The 27,146-nt window shown below is 40.0% G+C and overlaps 1 protein-coding gene across 3 annotated transcripts in view; it reads left to right on the top strand.

Annotated features, from left to right (window-relative positions):
- The window catches only part of sgcg (sarcoglycan, gamma), a 525,990-nt gene that overhangs the window by 253,806 nt on the left and 245,038 nt on the right, over positions 1–27,146 (top strand). For all 3 annotated transcript variants that reach the window (XM_039745447.1, XM_039745445.1, XM_039745446.1), the window contains exon 3: positions 19,732–19,833. In XM_039745447.1, coding sequence (XP_039601381.1) covers positions 19,732–19,833 — 102 coding nt within the window. The remainder of the gene's footprint in view (positions 1–19,731; positions 19,834–27,146) is intronic.

A 27,146-nucleotide genomic window follows, 5' to 3' on the forward strand; every position in this document is an offset into this window, starting at 1 on the left:
CATTACTTTTTTTAAGTAACAAGTAACATAGCAAAATAAGTATGTTATTGAAGTACAAATACCTGTATTACTTAAAAAAACACATATTAGTTACTACAGAACAAAAATTCAGACTTCAGTGTCAGTAGGCTTTGCGCCCTAGGAACCAAGTTACTCAAACTGTTCTGTAACATTTCAGTAATTATTTACCACTCTCTTGCTGATCTTCATAAAATAGGTCATTAAAATAGCAATTGACTAAAAGAATGTATAACTAATTGCAGAATTACTGTAGAGTGCCTCTTTCTCTTGCACGATTTGGCTCATAAATGAATAACCACATCATCATCTAATAACAGGCTTAAGTTTCGATAGTTATTTTTCTGTCCAGCTGATTTATACATGTGCTATGGCCGTCTGGTGGCAGCTTGTGAGGAAGAAGTTAAATTTGTGTGTAGCATACAATCAAGTGAAAGAACATTGTGCCATCTTGCTGGATGTCTGGCAAACTTACGCTGGTCATTTGCAGAACACAATCACATAGCCAATCAGTAAAGAATGTGCTCTGTGCAATCAAGTAACAGAAACCTATTAATAAAATATCAGTTTAGTTTAAATCCAGTCCAGCTATATGCTATAGATATTTTCAGTGTCAAATCTAGTGGCACATCATAATGCAAATCTGTGGGGGCTTGCAGTGAGAATGGAAAAAGGGAATGCATTTCAAAACTTCACAGCACATGAAGGACTAAACAAATTCATAAAACAGAAGAAAATTACCACATTGGGCACTGGCATGTGTCACCAAGTCCCTGCAGATGATTCAAATGCAGCACATCTGGTGTTCAACCAATCGATGCAAGCACTTGTCAGTCCTCTCTTCAGATGAATACACTAGCTTCCTGTTGTGGCTGTTTATTAAGTTCAAATCCTTGATTGTTACCTATAGAATAGTCAGTAGGGTAGCACAGGTAGTATACATACATATACATACTATATATATATATATATATATATATATGTATATATATATATATATATATATATATATGTATATATATATATATGTATAGTGAAAGGCACTATATAGTGCCTGACCCGGCACAGACTTATGCAGAGGCACGTGTAAAATAAACAGTCTTTTAATTCTTCTTCAGTTGGAGGGCACGTCTTCCCCGTAATCCCTCCAGCCACAACACAGTCCCATAAGCACCTAATACAGCACAAACACTCTTTTCTCTCCACCTTGGCACCACCACTCCTCCTGATTCTGGCTAATGAGTGGTGAATTCTGGCCCTTTTTATAGCCCACCCGGAAGTGCTCCAGGTGCTTGACCACCTGTGGGTAATTGCACTTCCGGGTGGGGCTGCAGTGATGTCCAGGTGGGTTCCTGGCTTCTTGCAGCACCCCCTGGCGGCCACCCCAGCTCCCAACAGGGTTGTGTAGAACTCCATCTCCCATGAAACCCAGTGGGAAACTGAGGGACCATTGACAGCCTGTCACTATATATATATATATATATATATATATATATATATATATATATATATATATATATATATATATATACTAATAAAAGGCAAAGCCCTCACTCACTGACTCACTCACTCACTGACTGACTAATCACTAATTCTCCAACTTCCCGTGTGGGTGGAAGGCTGAAATTTGGCAGGTTCATTCCTTACAGCTTCCTTACAAAAGTTGGGCAGGTTTTATATCGAAATTCTACGCGTAATGGTCATAACTGGAAGCAGTTTTCTCCATTTACTGTAATGGAGATGAGCTTCAACGCCGTGGGGCGGAGTTTCGTGTGACATCATCACGCCTTCCACGTAATCACGCAGTACATAGAAAACCAGGAAGACCTCCAAAAAGCGCTGAAGAAAACATGCATCATATAATTGAGAAGGCAGCGAAACAATAAGAAGCAAGCGAGTGACATATACAACCATATTCATGAGTTCTGCTACTTCGGAAACAAAGCACGATGTAAACCTACACTTTAAATTAAGTTCATAGACAGGCTGCCGCTGGCGTTTGTAATTTAGTGCCTGCCCATATAAGGCCGTCCGTCAGCGGCAATCCAATAGCAAACTGCCACGGGTAATTATTCACGGGTGAAGGACTGTGCTTATGGAGAGGAAGATGAGATGGTCAGGGTGGTGTTTGACACAAACTCAGCGAAACTGAGAGAAAGTTTTAAGTGCCAGGACTAAGGTAACATTAAATACAGCCATGGGCATAGCAGGTGATGGCACCAGCACAGCTGGGAACCTTCGATGCATGTACACCGAGTGGCTCACGTGAACTGACGCAGTGCACAGATAAAGGCAACAGTTCCAAAGAGCGCTGAACAAAAACGAATTACACAATTGAAAAGGCAGCAAAAAATATGAAGCGTCTCATACATACAAGCACTGCGGAAACAAAGCACACGTTGGAAAAAGTCAATGTCCCGCTAAAGGAAGACAGTGTAAAAAACCCGTGCATGCAGTGTGTCAGGTCTCAGATAAAGAAGAAGGCGAGCTGTTTATTGATGCAGTAAGAAGCGAATCGATGAATGAAACCTGTCATCTTTACAACGATTGACAAACACGGAATGTAACTTGAGCACAACACATCATACAAATACAAACCTGATTGAAAGAAATAATGATAATCAAATCATTGATGACAGCAACACTCAGTAACACTCACAAAACAAATACTGTATATTGACAGTCATGTTACGTTATTTTTAAAATGTTCCCTTTTCTTTTTCTAGCTTTTTTAACACACTATTTCTCCGCTGCGATACGCGTATATATATATATATATATATATATATCGATCTACATACTCGAATAATGGATACTTTATTCGCCATCAATGATTGTTTTGGTAAAGCCATACTCAGTGTATTCATTAGTAAAAGGTAAAAAATTAAGAGCGAGGGGAGGATGACTTATTGAGGCATGCAGGCTGTACTGCGCGTCAACTCTATCTGAATTGCGCGATCACATTTCAAAAAATATATCTTTTCAAATTCTATTTAGTCCATATGTGTCAAACTCAAGGGCCGAGGGCGACATCCGGCCCGGCGTGTAATTATATCCAGCCAGCGAGATCATTTTATATACTGTATTATTGTTATTAATGGCCCGGGTATATGAAGCGCTGGTAACACAATAAACTACAGATCCCATAATGTAGCACTTCAGCTGCCTTGCCGAACACTTACCGCGTTAATCAAGTCTAGCTTATGATGCTGCAAGTTTGCGAAGCTAGCTCACACGATGCTGAAGAGAAAAGTTGATTCTGAAAATAGAGCCTTTAAAAACCGATGGGAGGCTGAGTATATGTTTACTGAACCCGTGTGTCTCATTTGTGGAGCTAATGTGGCTGTAATTACAGAATTTAATCTAAGACGGCACTATGAGACAAAACATCAGGGAGTTCTGTGTTGTGGAGATTCTCAGGATGGATTGCAGGTGCTCATCAGTGAGGCTGAAAGACCTGAATGCAATGCAGAAGATACAGAAAGCAGAAGAATTAAATAAGAATCTGACACCAGCGGACGTTTTTACCCGTGCACAATCACAAAGTGATTTCAAGTGAAGTTGCTTTTATGGGAGACACAAATGCACCAGTGCAACTTTCCCTGTTGCCAAGTAATGTTAAACCAAGTCGTCACTACGGTGTTCCCAAATCGCACTTTGCTGATAAACCGGCGCACTGAGTTTGCACGGCGCTTTGGTGACTTTGAAGAACAAAAAAAGTCCGTCTACATGCGGCTCGAACCTTGTGCATGTTTGGTAGCACATATCTGTGTGAGAAGCTCTTCTCAGTGATAAAGACTAACAAAACAGCACACAGGAGTCGCCTCACTGATGAGCACCAGCAATCCATCCTGAGAATCTCCACAACACAGAACCTCACACCAAACATAAACGAACCTGTTGCCAAAAATAGATGCCAGGCGTCCAGCTCTAAAATGACATATGAGCAAAGACAACTTAATGATTTGATTTGTTATTGCTGAAAGGAACACATTTTATTTATATTTCCAGGTTTTGTTATGCAGCATGTTCATATTTGAATTTATATAATTTTGAAAGGATATATTTTTATGGAGAGCAAAATCTTTTGGGATATTTAAAATCTAAGTTTATTTTTTATATAAATTTACATAAGAGTAAAGAAATTTGAATGTTTGTTCTTTTAAGTTATTTAAGGTTTGAGTTGATTTATTCACGAATAATATTCCTGTCTGTTTTTACCATTCCTACCAAAGATATTTCTGTCGACTAAATGAAAATTCCTTCTATTTAAAATTTAAATAGAACTTGAACTATCTGATAGTTCATAATATCCACGCAGACTTGCGTAAGAGCGGGAGTTATCCGTTTTAACAAGCAGCGTATTGCACTGATACGAAATAGCTGTGTGTGTATATATGTAGATATGTATGTATATGTATATATATGTTTATATATGTGTGTGTGTATGTATATATATATGTGTGTGTATGTATGTATGTGTGTATGTATATGTATGTGTATATATGTAGATATATATATATATACTAGCAAAATACCACCATGCGTGAGAAGTAGTGTGTTAAAGAAGCAATGAAAAGAAAAGGAAACATTTTTAAAATAACGTAACCTGATTGTCAATGTAATTGTTTTGTCACTGTTGTGAGTGATGAGTGTTGTTGTCATATATATATATATATATATATATATATATATATATATATATATATATATATATATATATATATATATATATATATATATATATATATTTACACACACACACATAAACATATATATATATACATATCTATACATATACACATATATACATACATATATATCTACATATATACACACACATATATACACACATATACATACATACACACACATATATACACACAAATACATATATATATATACATATATACACACACACATATATAAACATATATATACATATACATACATATCTACATATATACACACACAGCTATTTCATTATCAGTGCAATACGCTGCTTGTTAAAATGGATAACTCCGCTCTTACGTGCAATAACAAATCAAATCATTCAGTTGTCTTTGCTCATATGTCATTTTAGAGCTGGTAAGCCTGGCATCTTTTTGGCCACAAGTTCGTTTCTGTTTGGTGTGAGGTTCTGTGTTGTGGAGATTCTCAGGATGGATTGCAGGTGCTCATCAGTGAGGCGTCTCCTGTGTGCTGTTTTGTTAGTCTTTATCACTGAGAAGAGCTTCTCACACAGATATGTGCTACCAAACATGCACAAGGTTCGAGCCGCATGTAGGCGGGCTTTTTGTTCATGAAAGTCACCAAAGCGTGCAAACTCAGTGCGCAGGCGCTCAGTTTATCAACAAAGTCGATTTGGGAACACCGTAGTGACTTGGTTTAACAGTACTTGGCAACAGGGAAGTGGGGCAAGGTGAACTGGTGCATTTGTGTCTCCCATAAAAGCAGCTTCACTTGAAATCACTTTGTGATTGTGCACGGTTAAACGTCCGCTGAAGTGTCAGATTCTTATTTAATTATGCTGTTTTCTGTATCTTCTGAATTGCATTCAGGTTACCCTGATGCAAGGCAGCTGAAGCGCTGCATTATGGGATCTGTAGTTTATTGTGTTACCAGCGCTTCATACTCGGGCTTTAATAACAATAATACAGTATATAAAATGATCGCGGGCGGATATAATTACGCCGGGCGGATGTGGGCGACCCTTGAGTTTAACACATATGGACTAAATAGAACTTGAAAAGATATGTTTTTCAAATGTGATCGTGCAATTCAGATAGAGTTGGCAGCGCACTACAGCCTGCATGCCTCAATGAGTCATCCTCCCTCGCTCTTACTTTTTTACCGTTCATCTAATGAATACACTGAGTATGGCTTTACCAAAACAATCATTGATGGCGAATAAAGTATCCATTATTCGAGTATGTAGGCGGGATATATATATATATATATATATATATATATATATATATATATATATATATATATATATATATATATATGTCACGCACGCATGAGTAGGAGGCAGCGGATTGATTCGATAGCACCTGGGAAACCACTCGCGCCAGGGAATGGTGGGGTATTAACTTTCTCCCTCTGCTTCCTCATAGAAAGAAAGACCTTCCTGCACCATAGGCCTGGATTGACGCAGTGCGATACTTCCGCCCTTCCTCCGCCATCTTGCCCTGGCGTCATCCTTCCCATCCTCCCTTGCGGTCCTTCCCGGCATTCCTCCACTTCCGGCTCCTCCCCAATAAAATGGCGCGACGCCAGGAGTCGGCGCGCGATATGAACTATTTTGTTTATGATTTTGACCTTTTGTTTGTATTTTACAATATACGGGGCGGAAAACCCCAACCCTTGCTACTGTCTCCTCGGTCCTTTACAAGTGGCGTAGTCGGCAGGATAGAGATCCCGGAATGCGGAGGGACAGGACCTGAACACCGTGCTGCAGGGAATGAGCGCCCAGCTCCAGGCCCTGCAGCAAGCGCAAGCCGCTACCACCGGGAGCTGGAGGCCCGAGGCCAGGTTAGTGGAAGCCCAGCGGGCGAGACCAGACCCGCCCAGGCAGCCGCCTCCTCCTATGGTTCCGATGGGCCCGCCGGAGGACGTCGATGCCTACCTGGGCATGTTTGAGAGGGCGGCCACCCGAACGCAGTGGCAGCGGTCAGTGGCGTCCATCTTGGCGCCATACCTGAAAGGACCAGCGCTGCGGGCCTATTATGACCTCCCTGAGGAGGAGGCGCTAATTACGACCTCCTCAAGCCCGAAATACTGGCCCCTTCGGCATTAGCCGGGCCAGCAGGCGGCGAATGGCGGAACTGGGTCTTTGACCCGAAAAGCCCTTCGCGCCCAGGCGTTGAGTTCTGGGGCAAGATGGGCGCTGGCTACGGCCAGAGAGCCCGGCAGGGCGGAAAGTGGTCGGCGGGTGGCCTGTGAAGGCCTGGTCAATGCGATGCCCAGTTCCCTCGCCCAGCAGGTCGGGGACACGCCTATCAGAACATGTCGGGCCTCCTCGGCGTCCTGGAGCGTCAGTTGGCGGTCCTCCGACTTGGGGGGTCAGAAAAGCCTGCTCGCGGGAACCGGCAGGGGCGGGCGGGCACCCCCGAGCCCCTCGACGCGCTGCAGAAGCGCCAGCCAGAGCCAGAGAGAGGTCGGGTCCGCCGCGCTGTTTCAAGTGTGGCGAGACCGGCCACCTGCTGCCAAACTGCCCCATCACATCGCCCCGGAGCCTATGGACTGCAGCTGGACATCATCGGAGAGGTATTGTACCCCGCCGCATCCCTTGGCGAGTCGAATCGGGAGTGGTGTTGCTAAATGGGCACGCCGTGGTGGCTTTGTTTGATTCCGGCAGCAACATTACCATTGTTGCTCGCCGTTTGTCTTACGCAACAGTGGTTAAAACAGCACTTGTTGGTTACCTGTGTGCATGGGGGGACTAGGTCATATCGTTCCGCTCACTGCTATGTTACCTGGAAGGGGGAACCAATCAAATGGCGGTCGCTGTGTTACCTGACCCCCTTCCCAGTGATTCTGGGACAAGACTGGTCTAAAAGAATCAGCGGTAAGCCATTACGCGCTCCGGGGCCTCGTTGGATCTTGTTATGAGGGGAAAAGGCACCCCTCCAGCGGCCTCCACGCCGTGCACAAGGGCAGGCCCTATGGGCTGGTGTCTCGGGGACCTTTCGTGGCTACGGACCTTGACCGGAAGATTCCGCGGAGAAGGGACTAGCCAGGGAACTCTTCCGGGCCCAGGCCCCAAGACCCTCTCGGCCTGGACCATCAATTTCGGTCCACGCCGGCCTCCTTTAAGAGGGAGCAGTGGAATGATGACTCCCTGCGCTTTGCCCGGAATGCGATCGTTCTGCCTAACAGCTCAACAGCGGACGGATCCACACCGCGGGAACCCTTCTTTGTCCTCGAGAATGATCTGTTGTACCGGTGGCTACCCATGAGGCGAGGTGCGGAAGTTGTTGCTAATTCAGCGTACCTTCCGGGCGGAGATATGCGAGTTGGCACATGCTCACCTCCTAGCCCACCTGGGGCGAAAAACACTGGAGAGGATTAAGCTCCGCTTTTACTGGCCTGGGATCAATGAGGAGGTCCGGCGGTTCTGTCAATCCTGTCGGTGCCAGACCCGCCAGATTCCTAGGAGGGACCGTGCTCCTCTAGTCCCTATTCCCCTCGTGGACATCCCTTTGAAAGGATAGGGGTCGATTTGGTGGGACCCTGGAGCCCTCAACCCGTGGCCACAAGTATATCCTAGTCATGGTGGACTATGCCACCCGGTACCCAGAGGCGGTTCCCCTGCGCTCGCTAATACTAAAAGCATCGCACGGGAACTGGTTAACTTGTTTTCGCGTGGGCATACCCAAGGAGGTCCTCACGGACCAGGGTGCGCCCTTCACTTCGGATCGTTCAAGGAGGTAGCCAAATTACTGCAGATAAAGCACCTGAAAGCGTCAGTCTATCACCCGCAAACTGGCGGGTTGGTGAGCGATTTAATCAGGCGCTTAAGCAGATGCTCCGCAAGGTAGTCAGCGGGCGGCAGGAACTGGGACCAGCTCCTCCCGCTCGTGCTTTTGCCTACGGGAGGTACCCCAGGCCTCTACAGGCTTCTCCCCTTTGAATTACTATACGGGCGACAACCCCGGGAATCCTCGACATCCTAAAAGAAGGCTGGGAGGCGAGGCTCTTCCCTCCTCTAACATTTTGGAGCGTGGCGCAACTGCGCGACCGACTCACAAAGATCAGGCCCCTCCTAAAGAGCACGTGACTCGTGCGCAAGCAGCGCAGGCCGGTGTTACAACCGCAACTCCGTCCTCAGGGAGTTCGCCCGGGGACGAGTTATGGTGCTCGTCCGACCTCCCACTCGAAGCTGCTCGCTCACTGGCAAGGGCCTTACGAGGTTAAGGAGAGAAAGGACTCGTCGACTATTTGGTGAAACAGCCCAATGCGTCGACCGGTGAGAGGATCTATCATGTCAACCTGTTAAAGCCCTGGAGATAGAGAGGAGCTCCCAGCTCCGTAGGTCACTCTCCCTTTCGCAAGCACAACTGCCCTTAACCTCGCGAAGAGCTGACCCCAAGCAGCGGCAGGAGTTAGCCCAAACACTCCGAGCCATCCCGAGGTAGTGGCGAGTCACCCGGCGGACCGCTGATTGAGCGCGATATAGTCACGGGCCGGGTAATCGTCCGGGAGAGGCCCTACCGACTCCGGAGGCAAAGCAGCGCAGAGGTCGAACTGGAGGTGAAGCGTATGTTGGACATGGACATAATTGAAGAGAGCCATAGTCCCTGGTCCAGCCCTATTGTCCTCGTCTCCAAGCCAGGCGGCTCCTGGAGGTTCTGTAATGACTTTAGGCGTCTGAATCAGATCTCCAAGTTCGATGCCTACCCCATGCCCGCATTGACGACCTCCTTGGCGGCTGGAGTGCGGCTCGATATCTGACTACCCTTGACATGACAAAGGGTATTGGCAAATTCCTTTAACGGCATCCGCAAAGGAGAAAGCGGCCTTTAGCACCCCTAGCGGGCACTGGCAGTACAAGGTCCTCCCATTTGGGCTGCACGGGCCCGGCGACCTTCCAGCGTCTGGTAGATAGAGTGCTGAAGCCCCACCAGTCCTATAGTGCCGCCTACCTGGATGGCGTTGTCATCTATTCCGGCACCTGGGAGGAGCATCTACTGCAGGTCGCAGCTGTCCTCCGAACACTGGCTAAAGCCGGCCTCCGCATAAACCCCGGAAGTGTTTTTGGATTAAAGGAGGCCAAATATTTAGGCTACCTCGTGGGACAAGGACAGGTGCGGCCACAGAGCTCCAAAGTTAAAGACATCTTAGAATGGCCCGTCCAGTACCAAGAAACAGGTGCAGGCTTTCTTGGGGCTTGCGAGTTACTACCGCCGGTTTGTTCCCGTTTCTCGAAGAGCAGCACCCTTGACTGACCTGACAAAAGGCTCCCTATACGTGGTGTGGACCGACAAAGCAGAACAGCGTTCAGTGACCTAAAGAAGGCCCTAACGTCGGCACCTGTGTTACGGACGCCCGATTTTGGGCTCCGTTTATTCTCCAGACCGGCGCGGACACAGGCCTGGGTGCCGTGCTGAGCCAAAGCGTCGATGGTGTCGAGCACCCTGTGATGTACCTTAGCGGAAACTGATGGACGGGAGACCGGTGCACGCGGCAGTGGAGAGGGAGGCCTTGGCCATTAAGTGGGCAGTGACCCACCTCCGTTACTACCTGCTGGGTGCGAATTCGCTCTGGTGACTGATCACGCTGCACTTCAGTGGATGTCCCTACACAAAGAGTGAATCGCGGGTCACCAGGTGGTTCCTGGACTTACAGCCGTATAAGTTCACTGTCACTTATCGGCGGGGCACCCTTCAGGCCAAAGCCGATGCCCTCTCGTATTCACGACCTCTCGGTTAGGTCCGCCCGACCTGGCGGTCCTGGGCTAAGGGGGATCGTGTCACGCACTTGAGTAGGAGGCAGCGGATTGATTCGATAGCACCTGGGAAACCACTCGCCAGGGAATGGTGGGGTATTAACTTTCTCCCTCTGCTTCCTCATAGAAAGAAAGACCTTCCTGCACCATAGGCCTGGATTGACCGCAGTGCGATACTTCCGCCCTTCCTCCGCCATCTTGCCCTGGCGTCATCCTTCCCATCCTCCCTTGCGGTCCTTCCCGCATTCCTCCACTTCCGGCTCCTCCCCAATAAAATCGCGACGCCAGGAGTCGGCGTCGCGCATTATGAACTATTTTGTTTATGATATTGACCCATTTTTGTTTGTATTTTACAATATACGGGGCCGGAAAACCCCAACACTTGCTACTGTCTCCTCGGTCTTTACAATATATATATATATATATATATATATATATATACCCGTATCGCAGCGGAGAAGTAGTGTGTTAAAAAAGCTAGAAAAAAAAAGGGAATATTTTAAAATAACGTAACATGACTGTCAATATACAGTATTTGTTTTGTGAGTGTTACTGAGTGTTGCTGTCATCAAGGATTTGATTATCATTATTTCTTTCAATCAGGTTTGTATTTGTAGGATGTGTTGTGTTCAAGTTACATTCCGTGTTTGTCAATCGTTGTAAAGATAACAGGTTTCATTCATCGACTCGTTTCTTACTGCATCAATAAACAGCTCGTCTTCTTCTTTATCTGAGACCTGACACACTGCATGCACGGGTTTTTTTTACACTGTCTTCCTTTAGCGGGACATTGACTTTTTCCACCGTGTGCTTTGTTTCCGCAGTAGCTGGATTTATGAATATGCTTATCAGGACGCTTCATATTTTTGCTGCCTTTTCAATTGGGTAATTGGTTTTGTTCAGCTCTTTGGAACTGTTGCTTTTATCTGTGCACTCGTCAGTTCCGTGAGCCGCTTCGGTGTACATGCATCGAAGGTTCCCAGCTGTGCTGGTGCCATCTCGTGCTATGTCCGTGGCTGTATTTAATGTTACCTTAGTCCTGGCACTTAAAACTTTCTCGCAGTTTCGCTGAGTTTGTGTCAAACACCACCCTGACCATCTCATCTTCCTCTCCATAAGCAGTCCTTCACCCGTGAATATTTACCCGTGGCAGTTTGCTATTGGATTGCGCTGACGGACGGCCTTATATGGGCAGGCACTAAATTACAAACGCCAGCGGCAGCCTGTCTATGAACTTAATTTAAAGTGTAGGTTTACATCGTGCTTTGTTTCCGAAGTAGCAGAACTCATCAATATGGTTGTATATGTCACTCGCTCGCTTCTTATTGTTTCGCTGCCCTTTCAATTATATAATGCTTGTTTTCTTAAGCGCTTTTTTGAGCTCTTCCTGGTTTTCTATGTACTGCGTGATTACGTGGGAGGCGTGATGATGTCACACGAAACTCCGCCCCACGGCGTTTAAGCTCATCTCCATTACAGTAAATGGAAAAACTGCTTCCAGTTATGACCATTACGCGTAGAATTTCGATATAAAACCTGCCCAACTTTTCTAAGGAAGCTGTAAGGAATGAACCTGCCAAATTTCAGCCTTCCACCCACACGGGAAGTTGGAGAATTAGTGATGAGTCAGTGAGTGAGTCAGTGAGTGAGTGAGGGCTTTGCCTTTTATTAGTATAGATGTATGTATATATGTGTATGTGTATATATGTGTATATGTATAGATATGTATATATATATGTTTATGTGTGTGTGTGTGTGTAAATATATATATATATATATATATATATATATATATATATGACAGCAACACTCATCACTCACAACAGTGACAAAACAATTACATTGACAATCATGTTACGTTATTTTCAAAATGTTTCCTTTTCTTTTAATTGCTTCTTCAACACACTACTTCTCGCGCTGGTATTTTACTATATATATATATATATATATATATATATATATATATATATATATATACTTATATATAATTTGATACTATCCATATGTATGGTGTTGGCGTCAATACCTTGACTCAATACAAGTTAGAACCATGCAATGGGACTCTGCCTCTGTAGTTAGAACATAACGTGGCAAACGCGGATGCAGTATTGCATGATTGGCTAAGACTGTTCTAATGCTTCAGTGACGCCGCTGGACGGCCGAGTATAGTAAGTCGGTGTTGGTTCGAGCAGGTAACAGTAAGTTCGGTTGGTTTTTGGAACATTGGTTTGGTGGAGCATACTTTCCAGGACTAACATCGTCAACTGACTTAAACCCTTCGACAGCTCTGGAACCGTAAGTAATTTAGAACGCATCGCCATTTGCTTGGTACGTCGAAATCTATCTTTAGGCAGTTCGGTTTTGGCATCTGTCCTCCTGACATGTATTGGCAAACTGAGTAATGACGGCTGGGTATTAACAATGGTAACTGATTAAATTTTAGCCGATCTCAAATCTAAAATGACCACACCAACATAATTATTACTCCAACTCTGATTAGAGCCGTAAAATACGGTTTGTTTTGAAAATTTGTGTTTTCGAAAAAATTACATTGGCCGAAAAGGTTTGTTTTAAGCACAAATCAGTGCCATGATAACAAAATCATTTCAAGGACTTAACAAAACAAATAATTCCTTGCAGAGAAAGTATGGATTTCACAAACGTAGAATTTGTAGTCCGATTCTATCGGGCTCCCAGTCACTAGTATGTATGTATGTATGTATGTATATATATATATATATATATATATATATATATATATAATATACCCACAGTCCAAAGACATGCTGGTTAGGTGGACTGGCTATTCTAAATTGGCCCTAGTGTGTGCTTGGTGTGTTTGTGTGTGTCCTGCCTTGTGCCCTTTGTTGGCTGGGATTGGCTCCAGCAGACCCCCGTGACCCTGTGTTCGGATTCAGCGGGTTGGAAGATGGATGGATATATATATATATATATATATATATATATATATATATACACTATACATATAATTTATATAAATATAATAAACAATACATCTAAAGAAAAGCAGTACGGGTGGTTGCTGTCATACAAATTAAAGGTCCACTCTGAATGCTTGTCATTGAGCAGTGAGTTTATAAACGTTACCCTTGATCTATCAGAGAGGTTTGAGGCTACTGATTGAATATAAGATGACATTTCTTCAAAAAGAATTTACGTTTCCTCTGGTCACCAGAAAATCTACTAGGGTGTGAGTTCAAAGTCTCTCTGGCACCTCCACTAGCCTGAAGTAAGTAGAAACAAGGCAGTGTTTTTAACTACAAATAGCCCAAATGGGCAATGCCCACAAATAAACTAAACGGCAGTACAATATATTAAAAATCAGATGATTAAAATTTCTACCAGGTGTAAAAAAAACAGAAAGACATCAAATAATTATAGAAGTAGATTTTCCAAAAATTAAAACCTCGAAATGATCACAACATTGATAAAAAGGACTTGCTTCTGTATAAAAGGATACTCCTGCAAATATAGAGACAGATTTCCTTCTTGACTTTGTAAGATCTGAGGTTCATATCATGTTGGCTCATCTGTTAGCGGAGGCAGCTGGTGAACCTGCGCTTCAAAAAAATTCTATTCTTGGGGGCAGTGGTCATGGTAATTATTGGAATGGAAGAGAAACCCCACACTGCACTGTGGAATATCCTTTTAGGAATTTAAACTGTCTCTTTTTATAAGTCCTGCCAATAGTGCTAATAACATTTGTTGCATAGCTGAGTACTGTTTTTAACAGCAACCCACCCACATTGCTGACTATACATATCTATTTGTATATATATTTATTTTTTTTTTTTTTTTCCAGTCATATTAATTTGTGTTTGCTGATGCTTCATATTTGTCAATATTTACAGTAATTGCTTGGCAACTTGAGTGAAGATTTAGTGTTATATTAAATATACTTTACATCTATGTCTGAAAGCAACCTTTAGGCATGGGACTGTAAATAATCTTAACATGATTCCTCATTATTTGATGTCAGCTTTATTTTTTGTCTACTGCTGCCAGAAAAGCCCATCTTAAGTTCATTAGCAAGAAAGGCAAGTTCACTTAATGAGGGTGCATTTTGGTGGAATAATATTAGTACAGCTCAGTGGTTAGGATCCCCAGTCCTAGAGGGATACTATGCCTTCTGTTTTTGGTAGCAGCTTTCTTCTTAATTACCAAATAATACCTTTGATCAAAAAATAATTTGCTTGCGTATACGTTTTAAATTGATTTGAGTTAGGCTCATGTGTGAAATAAGGGCAAAGACCAGAAACAGTGGGGCAGAACCACAGTCTGCTTAACAAAATTAGAGCTTCGTAAATGGAATAAGCACTGCAGAGTAAAGAGACTTAGGAACTCTGGTAACACTGTAGAAGATCCCAGAGGTGAGCAAGTGCAGATTCTTTAGAATAGCTAATTATCTGACGTGCCAGGTGATACCCTTACTCATTTCTGCTGGGGTCACCTTTCAAAAGAGCTAGAAAACATTTTATTTTTTACTTGTTTTCTGTCCTGTGAGGGTCCTTCTTCCTTTGGGTCCCCCACAGCCTCCTCTTTTAACCTATACTATAGTATATAATTTCAAGAAAGAAAATATAGAATCATTGGTTTTTAAAACCTTGTGAAAGATTAGATTGCTGCATAAAGTATTTAATTTGCTGTGACTGATAAAGCTTTGAGTTAAAGATTCAGCCATGTGAATTAAACAAATCACAGAAAAGTTATCTGTTAATATAATACTCAGGTACAGGATACATGCTGATTTCATCTTTTTTCTTAAGAAATATAAATGTTTTATGGATGTCCTTTAATCTTGCTTTACACGTACAAATTTTGCAGCCGTCAAACATATTAAAATTAAGAAGACTGAATTTGTTCTAATTTCTGGAAATCATATGAAGTTGTCAAAGTCTTCAATTATTAGCTGTTGGAACACCCTGAGAAATTAAACATTTTGAAAAAGCTTATGCAATTTAATTCTTCTTCTAAGAGGAAAGTTTGGCGTGTCAGCAGAAATTATACAGAGACCAAAATATTCTATTAAAAACACAGAAAATGTAGTATTGCACAAATATAGTAAATTTAAATCCAAAGTCTATAGTCAGATAAGGAGCAACATAAAAAGGCAATATCTGTTGTGTGTAAGAGCAGGAATTAAATAAAGAGTCCTCAGAAAAGACTTGTAAACCTCTCTAATTTAAAAGCTTAGACCAATGAGGTTCTTCAATGTTGGTAGGTGCAGTAAATCATTCTAGTGTTTGGGGGCCTTGTAGCTAAAGGGTAAAAGTTGATTTTGTTTTTTGTAGTATTGAACAGTTCATTGAATGTCTCCATAGACATACACTTTATTCCATTATTCCTGAAAAAGAGATCCTTGGAGTTAAGGTAAATTGATTATTAATCTGGGCATCTAACTTTTGACAGAAACATAAAGAACTGTTGCTGTATGTCTTGTATCTGTTGTGGAACAGGAAATACAGAATGGATTTTTCCTTATGTTCTTACTAATAATTTTATTCTGCTGCTCTATGAATAGACTCCTACCACAAAAAAATTGCAAAGGACATTCAAATCATCTTCACCTTGTTGTAAACGGGATGGTCTTTAAGGAAAGGGTTCTGTTAAACGTTCTGTAAGTCTTTGATGAACTATATAGCTGTGCCAGGGCAAGTATAGGGTTGGTTCCTTCCTCATGCTTTCCAAACCCCTTTGGTGAATAAAACAGGTTTAGAAATTACATAATTATATGCTGCATACTTCTACTCTACACTATTTTTTGCGTTTCGTATGGTGTAAAAATGTTTTATAAGTACCACAGTGATACTTATATAACTTATTTAAAAAGGTAAAGTATTTACACTCTACTTGCCTAGTCTTACACAGTGAGCAAAGAATTGTGAAACCTAATGGGAGAGACTCTAGGGGCATTGGTAAGACTAAGTAAAATCTAATTGGCCAAAATAATAAAAAAACAAAGGGTTTCATGAAATGATAATATCCAAGTGAAAGAATAACAAAACTAAGTCTCTGCACTGTGTTATTATATCCCACTCTAATAAATATATCCACTTGCCCAATACTGTTCTTTACAAAGATGCTATTCTGCTTCCCTCTCATTTTCAAAGTTTCCAAATATTTAGCTCTCTCCTGTTCTGGACAATAGTCCTCTGCCCTTCCAATCCCTAGCTGAAGTAAATCTTGACTGAGCAGTAGCTTCAGACCTCATCCAGACCAAAGCTTTCTATAGCAGCTCCCAGGGCTCCTGTTGCTTTATAAATTTTGTAGGGGTTTAAAGTCCAGGGGCCTCATGTATAAATGGTGCTTATGCACAAAAATGTTGTGTATGAATGTTTCCATGTTCAAATCGCGATGTATAAAACCTAAAGGCGTAAAGCCACGCACATTTCGACAGTAGCTCATACCCTGGTGTACACAACTTCTGCACTCGGTTTTGCAGACTGACGGCACCCAGCACCAAGGCAGTGCTAAAGCTCCAGTGTTGTTTCCCTTTCTTTTTTAGATCCACATCCATGATGCGGCTTTATAAATAAACTGAAATTAACCGCATATTGTTTATTAGTTTAATGCATTTGATTGTAATTAACCTATAACAATATAATGGTCCACAGAATGGTCAAACTATTCTAAATACCATAGCTGCTTTAGCGTTGTTACTTTCACTGCACCTTCTTCTTCTTCTTCTTTCAGCTGCTCCCGTTAGGGGTTGTCACAGCAGATCATCTTTTTCCATATTACTCTCACTGCACCACTCGGAGTATTTATATCACTGTATCTTAGTGGGGAATCACAGCTGTACTGCAGTTGATTGGAAAGAGAATGATCAGTATACAGCATCTAGCACACACTGCCTCAGCCATGCTATCTATTGAACTGCTGTCATATGGCAAACACTTAAGAGCCTTTCCTGTACGGACCTCACAGTTCAGAAACAGTTTCATCCCAAGAACTATAAATGCACTTAATCAGTCCATCAAGTGCTCCTTGTAGAACTGTTGTAGAACTGTTTTTACTTATAAGTCTAATTACCTCACTGTAATACTGTTATAATATTGCACAACGTGAGCCACTTTATAAAGTGCATATTTACATATGATGATGATATCATTTTTAAGAGGAAATGCAGCAAAATGTGTTTAATATATTATACAGGTAAAACTTTAACTTAATTTAAATAATCTATATTGTTAATAAATAAACATGTGAGGACACGGTGTCGCAGCACTAGCAGGGAGCTGGCTCTCCGTTAACGGATTGTTCCTGCCTCATGCTGTATTCTTACTGGGACTGGTGCAACACTGGATGGATAGAATAATTTAACATGTACTACAAAGATATTTCAATGTTCCTTAAAATTTTTGAAGAATTGCCGTTCTAAGCTTACAGATGGCTTAACGTCTATTACAGAGCTGATTGTGTGACGATTGGGTATTTGGAGAAAGAAAAGTAAGAATAGGAATTGGTTAGTACGTTTGAAAGAAACAGTACTGCTGCAATAAATTGTTTCATCGAAGGTCATGCACGGTGCAGCAAGCATCTTGCGTGAGGCATGAACAATCACTGCGCCATCGTGTTCCTATGTTTAATAACATGCTTTAACTCATATCATCATGAAAAGTATATCAAGTATACATCTCAGTATACATCTCAGTATTTTAATACTATAATATCATGAATGTAATGGATTCAGTGTCCTGTCGGAAGAAGAGAAAGCCCATTTAAGAATCATGTAGTGATTCACACACATAGAGGACATAGAAGATCAAATACAAAACAAAGCATTTAACGTGCTACTTTAGTTGCGATGGGATTTGAGAAAGTAGTAAATTAAACAATTTTAAGATAAAGTTTATGATGTTCTACTTTAATGAGAAAATAAACTACGTAATTAAAGACATTCCGTGCTTTTTTCCCCACTGTGTGCCTATTTTTTTTCTCTGTACCCTAATAAGCTTTCATATGACACTCAGACAGAGGGCTATGACTTGCCTTTTCACGGCAACTTTGATATCTGACAACTTCTTTTTTTATTTCGGGCACTGTGTGACTTTGTGAACTTGAGCTTTCGAGTTTCTCCAACACTTTATGTAACTCGATCAACCAACAAATAGTAAGTTTTTCCTTGCCTCCACTTGGTATTCGCTGAAATTCTTCTATTTCCCCCTGAGCTTTTGCCATTGCCTTTTCACAGAACGCTGAGCTTAAGGGCTATTTATATAGATTAGCATATTTAAAGAGGCATAATTCTGGGAGGAGTTTGGGAGTGGCAGCAGGCGCATGCACATGCGTTACTTTTCACACTGACCGGGATTTATGTAGTGGAAGAACATGGAAGTTGGCGAACGCACAGATTTATGCATCTGGATTTTTCATTTCCGCTTTTGTCCGTACGCCATGTTATAGTGTGAATTCTTCGCATGGCATTATGCATGAGGCCCCAGGTCTCCAGGGCAGCTCTCTGGCTGCCTGGAATACTAGAGGAATGACATAATCCCACTTTTTCCCCACCTAGGCTTGTGTGCCCTCTCACCTCAGATTACTCTTTAACTTGTGTTGACCTTACAGCCAAATTTTTAAGTCCACTGGGACATTCAACACTCCTAAAGACTCTGTACTATTTTCTTTCTTTTCGTGTAACAAAATTAAAATGTCCTTTTTTCCTTTCTTAGGATGGATGGAACTTGTAGAACCTTGCCTCTGTTTAAAGATATCTGCTCCTCCTTGCAATTTCTTGCCTGACCAGTTCTCTCTCTTCTACGACATTTAATTTTTCTCTGATTTTCAAATAAATTAGACCACACTACCTAATCTTACAAAAACTGATTAATCAGACAGAGAAGGGTTAAAATTCTGCTCCCTATTGTTGTTTGTGTAGATTTTCCTCCCACAGAAATGTGTAGAGTAGGTTGATCAGTGATTCCTCTTTGGCTCTTTGTAAATGTGTGAGTGAGTGGGAAATGCGGTGGACTGCCATTCTGTACTGTGCCTTGTTCTCAGTGCTGCTGGGATAGGCTCCAACACCCAGAACAGTATTGTCTGCATATTCTCAAGATGCCAGTATGGAGCGGAGTGTGGAAGCACCACCTTAATAAATGTAGTGAACAAGAGGAGATTTCACTAAACAACAGCGGATGCAACGCTGAGTAATGCTAAAGGTTTCCTATTAGGCATTTGCAACTGTGTAATGAGTAAAATCATCATATTTTAATGGTGTTTCTCTGTATTATATGTTATAGGAAGGAATGGGTTTGCTGAAAGTTACAAAAAGCGGACTTCGTCTGGATGGAGAGTCCGAGTTCTTATTCCCCCTGTATGCCAAAGAAATTCACTCCAGAGAGGTAAGGTAATTTTGTCAGCACATTTCTGAGCTTATCTGACTGTGCTTTACCTTTGGCTAGTGTGTCATTAAGCTTACATTACCCTGAACTGCTGACCTGAAAGGTCTCCACTCTGAAACATGGCTAGAAAAAGTCTGTAAACATCCCAGCAGTCAAAATATATTAAACCTGCTTAATTTGCATTTCTACATTTTCTCATTGTTATCAGCATTTGTACACCACTTCGACACACTAACATTTTTTATGTGCCTTTACTGTTAAGGTGCAGCTTGAGATAAATCAGGTAAAAAACAAAAAAATAGATAAATAGAATGGCAGAATTTCCATGAGCAATATTTATTATAAAGTGGTGTTCACAGGTTTTACCCAATTTAAGATTTTATTATTATTTAATCTTACCATTTCTTCTTTAAGACTCCTGTTTTTTATTCCTAAATTTTCTAATCAGTACAGTCATTTAAATTCATTTAATTGTTTCAAATCATATGACAGCTGCATACATATAGTAACAGGCAACACAATTTAGTATAATTTCCTTCAATTTAACAAGTAATGATGTCTGCAAAGATTAATTGATATGTCATGCTCACACCAGAGAACATAATGTATTAGAGGATAAATATAATAAATTATTTGAACATGTTGTCTTATTGTGTGAAAAAGGTATTTTGAATTTTATGAAAAAGCAGACAATGTCATATTTGACGTTTTAAACTATGGGTTAGTGACTTGTAATGTTCTCTATCAAAATATGTAACATATTTACTATAGACTCATTACTGTATTTTTAACTCCATTTACAAAACCAGTTTGTGCATTACCTAGAGTTAGCAAATAAGAAGATACAACCTGGAATTTTAAAACCTTTATATATAATAATCTGTTTGTACAGTCTGGTGACATTCTCAGCATACTGTCAATGTGTAAAACTTAGAAATATTTTTTTTAATAACTGACTAATTGTAGATACTCATAAATTGATATGGATATTTCAGTTCATGTAAAGTGCTTTTTTTTGGCGATAGAATAAATCTGAGATCATGACATCTTATTTATCAAAAATGTATTCTAGAAAGATAGATTGATAAATAGATAGAGAATGAATAGCATTCCTGAAAAAATGACATGCTCTCCCTGAACGTGATGCAGTAATGGGATAAATTTGTCAATGTTTAAGACTTGCTTCTACGTAAATGATTCTGCTGCAGTACTTTATTTTATGGTTAATATCTTTCGTAAGTGAATCTTACATAGGGTTGGATGGTGGCATGACAGCACAGTGTACCTCAAATATTCAGATAACTGGGCTCAAATATTGCAATAAAATGATTAAATTAAAAAGAGGAACTTTTTTTTATCTTAATAACAGCTGAATGAGATAACATATTTATCTTAGACCACCGATTAAAGATGAAATGGTTCGTCATAGTCGGAGTACGGCATTATAAAGATGACTTACCATAGGTATGAAGAAACCTCTTGAGTTTTTCTTTAAACACTTCTGATAAATAATTTTTTGATTGAAATTCCTCAGTGTTAGTGTGTCACAGAGAGAATGTGCAGCATTGTTGATAATGGCACTCATTTTTGTTTTCATTCTAGTTAGCCGAGATTTCTGGGACTGTGGCTGTGTCTGACTTTGTTTTTTGATGTTCTCTTTTACAATTTTAATATCCTCCATTGTCAACTGGTCATAGTTTATTGATTAATTAGTGCATAGATATTGTTGGTTTCCATGTGTTTTAACAAATTTATATTTTTATATGTACTAATTCAGTATGTATAATGTATACTTATATTTTAACTGAGAATCATTACAAATAAATTGTATTCCATTTTGATTTATTCTCTCCTCTGCTACTACCTCCAGTGGGTCAACGGAGCCTGCCTTTTCATACATAGCTCCTCTCTTTTTCAAGACCAGTTCAGTCTGTAATGTTGTGGATGCCCAAGTATTTTTAGCAGTGTACCATCACCACATCTATTCCCTGTACAGTGACAATGTATAATGGTCCTTTGGTATGTCAAGGTCAATAATCATTTCCATGGTTTTACTATTTTTAAGCAGCAGGCAATTCTCTTTGATCCAAGAAGGAAAGTTCTCTACGTGACTGCTATACTGTGTCTCATCCCCCATAAGAATACATATAACTAGTGCAGAATCATCTTTCTGCAAATTACATAACCTGGTGTTACATATATTGTCTGAGGTGTGCAGAGGCAAGGAGGTAGGACTGTTACTTGTTGTTCTCATCAATAAAGAATGTTTTCCCCAGCAGTGGCACTTTCTGGAGCCTTAGTAACATACTGAACAAATAACAGAAGATACCAGATAGTGGTCAGAACAGGCCTTAAGACAAGGACTGACTCCATCTGATCTTGCAGCTTTTCCTGTGGGTAGCCTCCTCGGTTGTCTCCTCTTTTGCTCATTAGTTATAGATAGCCCTTACTGATCGCAAAGAGTGGACTCATCACTGGCCATAGTAGTTGAAGTTCTAGGAGTGCTAATATAGATGGAATGATATTGGGGGGATTAGATATTCAAAGAAGGTGGTCGAAATAGGGAAACTCTATTTAAATATTGAATTAGAGCATTTGATTTGTTTACATTCTCCTCTAGCACATAAGCCCTGGATTGCTTGAGTCCAGTAATTGTGTCCAGTCCTTTCCTCACATTTTTCATGCTGTTCTGAGGTGGATTGTTCTACCTCAGTAAACTTCCTTCCCTTCACTCGGCTTTTTCATCAGCACTCACTTACACCCGTTAGAGCCTCTTTGTCAAAAGATTTGAATGCTGTCTTCTTCTCATTCAGGATGCTGTTTAGTTTCTTAATAATCCAGAGTTTATATTCTGATAACCTCTGCACCTTTTTGTAAGTACAGTAGTGTCAACACAGAAGTTAATGTAGTTTGAGATGCAGTAACTAAGTCCCTGAAGATCATCCCCATGCACATATATGCACATCATTTTCCAGTCTGTCTTTTGGAAGCATTGATTCATTTTGGAAGCATCAACAGAAAAATCTACGAAATAAGAATCTACAGTCTAAATCACTGCAAAAGACTATAAAGTATCATCCATAAGATATGTTGAAAATTGCATAAAGCACCTACCTAAACCTCACTGAAGTCAAACCTATGTATGCAACTACAGCTGTAGTAATCAGTTTGGTGAAGATAAAAACACCAGAGGAGAAAACCTCTAAAGATACAGTATTGAAGAAAAGATTTAAAAATACCACTGAATCTAAAAGGAAAGATCTAGCTATACTACAAAATTCCCAACATACAAGGTGTGCTTAAAGTCTGATAACACACTGAATTTAGGAAGTACATAGTTTTCACGTACTGTATTTTTGATTTCTAAATAAAACAGCTGAAAGTTCAGCTTTAGAGAATACATACAAAGAAAAGCAATTACTACTACCAGAAAAAAAAAACTCTTCAATAAGATGCTAAATGGTTCTATCATCAGGAGAAAATTGAACATTAAGGAATCATCTTCTTAGCTACAATGTTTCTGATATCTCATCCTTATCCAATATGATAAAGTGATTTTGATTAAACATGAGAGGAAAGGCCACATGGTCAGTCATTACAGTTGAAGGAATGGATAAAATCATCAAGCAGATTCACAACTGGAAGTCTCACTGTAAAGATCTAACTAGGGCTATAAATGGCACCATCAATGATCTAATAGGTATTCTTATGTGGTTAACATATGGAACCACTTTCTTACTCGCTTAAGACACGGATACAAGTGACTCCAGGAACTATCACTTTATAACTGCCCAAGTAGATTGTATAAGATGCTCATAGGGGTATTGACTCAATGTCTCAACAACTACTTTTTCAAGAACAAGAAGAATTTCTAAGGAAATAGAAATTATTGTCTGGTGAGTAATATGACAAAAAACATCTAAGGGATCTCAGTGTGGCATGAATAGGCTACAGGAAAACATTACATTTATCAAGATATGACTGGCTATAATTTGACCCAAGGAGGCATTGATAAAGAGTGGAAAACTAAAATGTGGCTATCCTATTCTGCAGACCCCATCAAGACAGGAAACATTGCTATTAGAATCTTTCAAGCTGACTCCATTTCCCTCTTGCTCTTCTGCTTTGTACTGATTGATACCTCAGACCAACATGTTGGACAGATAATGCATTGAATTTAAAGTCAGTAATAACAACAAAATAATGACCTTTTTCAAATAGACTATTTAAAATGTTTCACTACAGACACACCTCAGTGAAGGCAAGCCCATACCACTGTCAAAGTGATATTAAAATTAAATTTGTTCAGGAAAAAGTGTCCCAGTAGTGTATACAGATGTTACCTAGTCAAAAGCCAAAATTTCCAACTGAATTAACACTCAAGGATAATGAGCAGTGAGACCAACAAGACTTTCAAGAATTTGGGTGTAGAAGACAATACAGTAATCCCTCCTCAATCACGGGGGTTGCGTTCCAGAACCCCCCGCGATAGATTAAAATCTGCGAAGCAGAAACCATATGTTTGTATGGTTATTTTTATATTTTTTAAGCTCTTATAAACTCTCCCACACTGTTAACATTATTAGAGCCCTCTATACATGAAATAACACCCTTTAGTCAAAAGTTTAAAGACAGAGATGACAGTTCTTTCTCACAATTAAAAAAATGCAAACATATCTTCTCTTCAAAGGAGCGCCGTCAGGAGCAGAGAATGTCAGAGAGAGAGAGCGAGATAAAAGCAAGCAATCAAAAAATCAATACGTTCTTTTAAGTATGCCGAAGCACCGCAATAAAGCGGCATTTTGTAGAGGAGCGTCCGTATCCTCTAGGCAAACAGCCTCTGTGCAAACAGCCCCTCTGCTCACACCCCCTCCGTCAGGCGCAGAGAATGTCAGAGAGGGTGAGAGAGAGAGAAAAGCAAACAATCAAGCACTGCACGGGAAGCATATCTTATATCATTGAGGTGTTTTAGTTAATATGTAATACATGCTCTGATTGGGTAGCTTCTAAGCCATTCGCCAATAGCGTCCCTTGTATGAAATCAACTGGGCAAACAAACTGAGGAAGCATGTACCATAAATGAAAAGACCCATTGTCCGCAGAAATCCGCGAACCAGCGAAAAATCCGTGATATACAGTGTATTTAGATATGCTTACATTTAAAATCCGCGATAGAGTGATGCCGCGAAAGTCGAAGTGAGATATAGCGAGGGATTACTGTAATGACAATTATGGCACCAAAATGAAAGAGAAGATCAAGAGGGAACACTATAGTTTAGTCTGTCAGGTTTTTAAAAGGTGAGTTCAAAAATCACTTCTGTCAATACTTTACCTTTACCGGTCATAACTTCCTCCTTTGGAAGGATCAAATGGTTAAGGGCAAACATAGAAAAGATAGATCAGAAGACAAGAAAGCTTGTGATGATCAAATATATCCAGCATCCAATGGTTGTCATCAAAAGACTTTACCATCAAGGGACTGCTCCGTGGTGAAAGACAACATGAACTAGAGACTGTGTATAACTCTACCATTGTCAACGTAACTTTTCAAAAGTTTTGTATTGGCCAGGAAATGACATTTAATTGAAATTCTGCTAATGTGTGTGAATAACTACCTTTTCAGAATACATAATAATACATTTATTATTTTGTAACCTAATTTAAATTTAATATGAAGTGAACCTACAGATTGACTACTGTATATCTCCTGATTTACTTTGCAGATTATAACAGACATGTTGGAACCCTTTACTTAATATAGGCAAGCAGATTTATGAGTATTTATTTAACAGTTGAAATCAATAAAGATATCTTCAGATCTATAGCAGGCTAAATTATAATTTAGAGATATCTTTAAGATACAGTATGCCTAAACCAATTACACATATCTTTAAATATTTCTAGATATCTTTAAATGTTTTCAGTTACCTTTAACATATTTAAAGATATCTACAATGTATTTAAAACTTTCTTTAAATAATTTGAATATATGTATACATGATTTAAACCATTAACATGTTAAATATGCTAAAATACCTTTCAATAACATATTGGAATAAAATTGCTAAGCCAAATTAACATTTGGAGATATCAAATTTTTTTTTGCATATTTTAAAATTATTTTAAGACATCTTTAAATTTTCAAATGATATCTATAAATAATTTAACTATTTCTAAATTATTCAAATATAGCTTTAAATCCAGTTTTAAAGAAATCTTAATGCATTTGTAAATTTCTATAAATGATTCAGATATACGGTATATTTAAATATTTCAAGATATCTTAAAATTCATTTAGAAATATCTCTAGATGATAATTTGATTTTCCATGCTATTCTGAAATTTTTATATTACTGGTGTGTAATTGAGGCTATTCGTGCAGTATTCCAAAAATTATGGCCTTGCACATCTCCTTTGGTACCCCAATTAGATAAAAAAATATTTTAATTGATTTAAATTTCTTAACATGCCTGTAAAGTGGAGACAACTGCAGATGTAATTTTCTGTGCACAGTGCATGTGCTGTTTTAGCAAAGATGTCCAATCATTTGGCATGGCATGACCTTAAAAAGGCGGTTCATGCTAGAAAACCCTCAAATAACACTGAATTACAACAATTCTGCAAAGATGAGTGGGCCAAAATTCCTCCAGAGCGCTGTAAAAGACTCATTGCAAGTTATCACAAATGCTTGATTGCAGTTATTGCTGCTAAGGGTGGCCCAACCAGTTATTAAATTCAGGGGGCAATTACTTTTTCACACAGGGCCATGTAAGTTTGGATTTTTTTTTCTCCCTAAATAATAAAAACCGATCATTTAAAAACTGCATTTTGTGTTTACTTGTGTTATATTTGACTAATGGTTAAATGTGTTTGATGATCAGAAACATTTTGTGTGACAAACATGCAAAAGAATAAGATATCAGGAAGGGGGCAAATAGTTTTTCACACCACTGTATGTCTGAAATGTTGCATTATTATATTGCCAATTCCATATATTGTAGAGTTCAAGAGTCTATTAAGCTATAAGTAATAATTAATAATAATAATTCTTTGCATTTATGTAGCGCTTTATAAGTGAGCCTTTGAAGTTCTTAAATGTTTTAATAATGACACTAGCCAGTATGGTTCCTTTCAAAGTAACAGCTATTATGTTACTGGTTCTACCTTTTATTTGTAAATAGAATACTTTCCTTGTTATTGATGGATGGATAGAGTACTGAGGTTTATTTTTGCTGATGTCCTAAATGCCAGTAATACATATTTTCCCTAAAACCCTCATAACTTGTCTTTAGATGATTTTTCTACTTGCTAAG

The sequence above is a fragment of the Polypterus senegalus genome, chromosome 2 (assembly GCF_016835505.1).
Source record: "Polypterus senegalus isolate Bchr_013 chromosome 2, ASM1683550v1, whole genome shotgun sequence".
In the NCBI taxonomy this organism is placed as follows: domain Eukaryota; kingdom Metazoa; phylum Chordata; class Cladistia; order Polypteriformes; family Polypteridae; genus Polypterus; species Polypterus senegalus.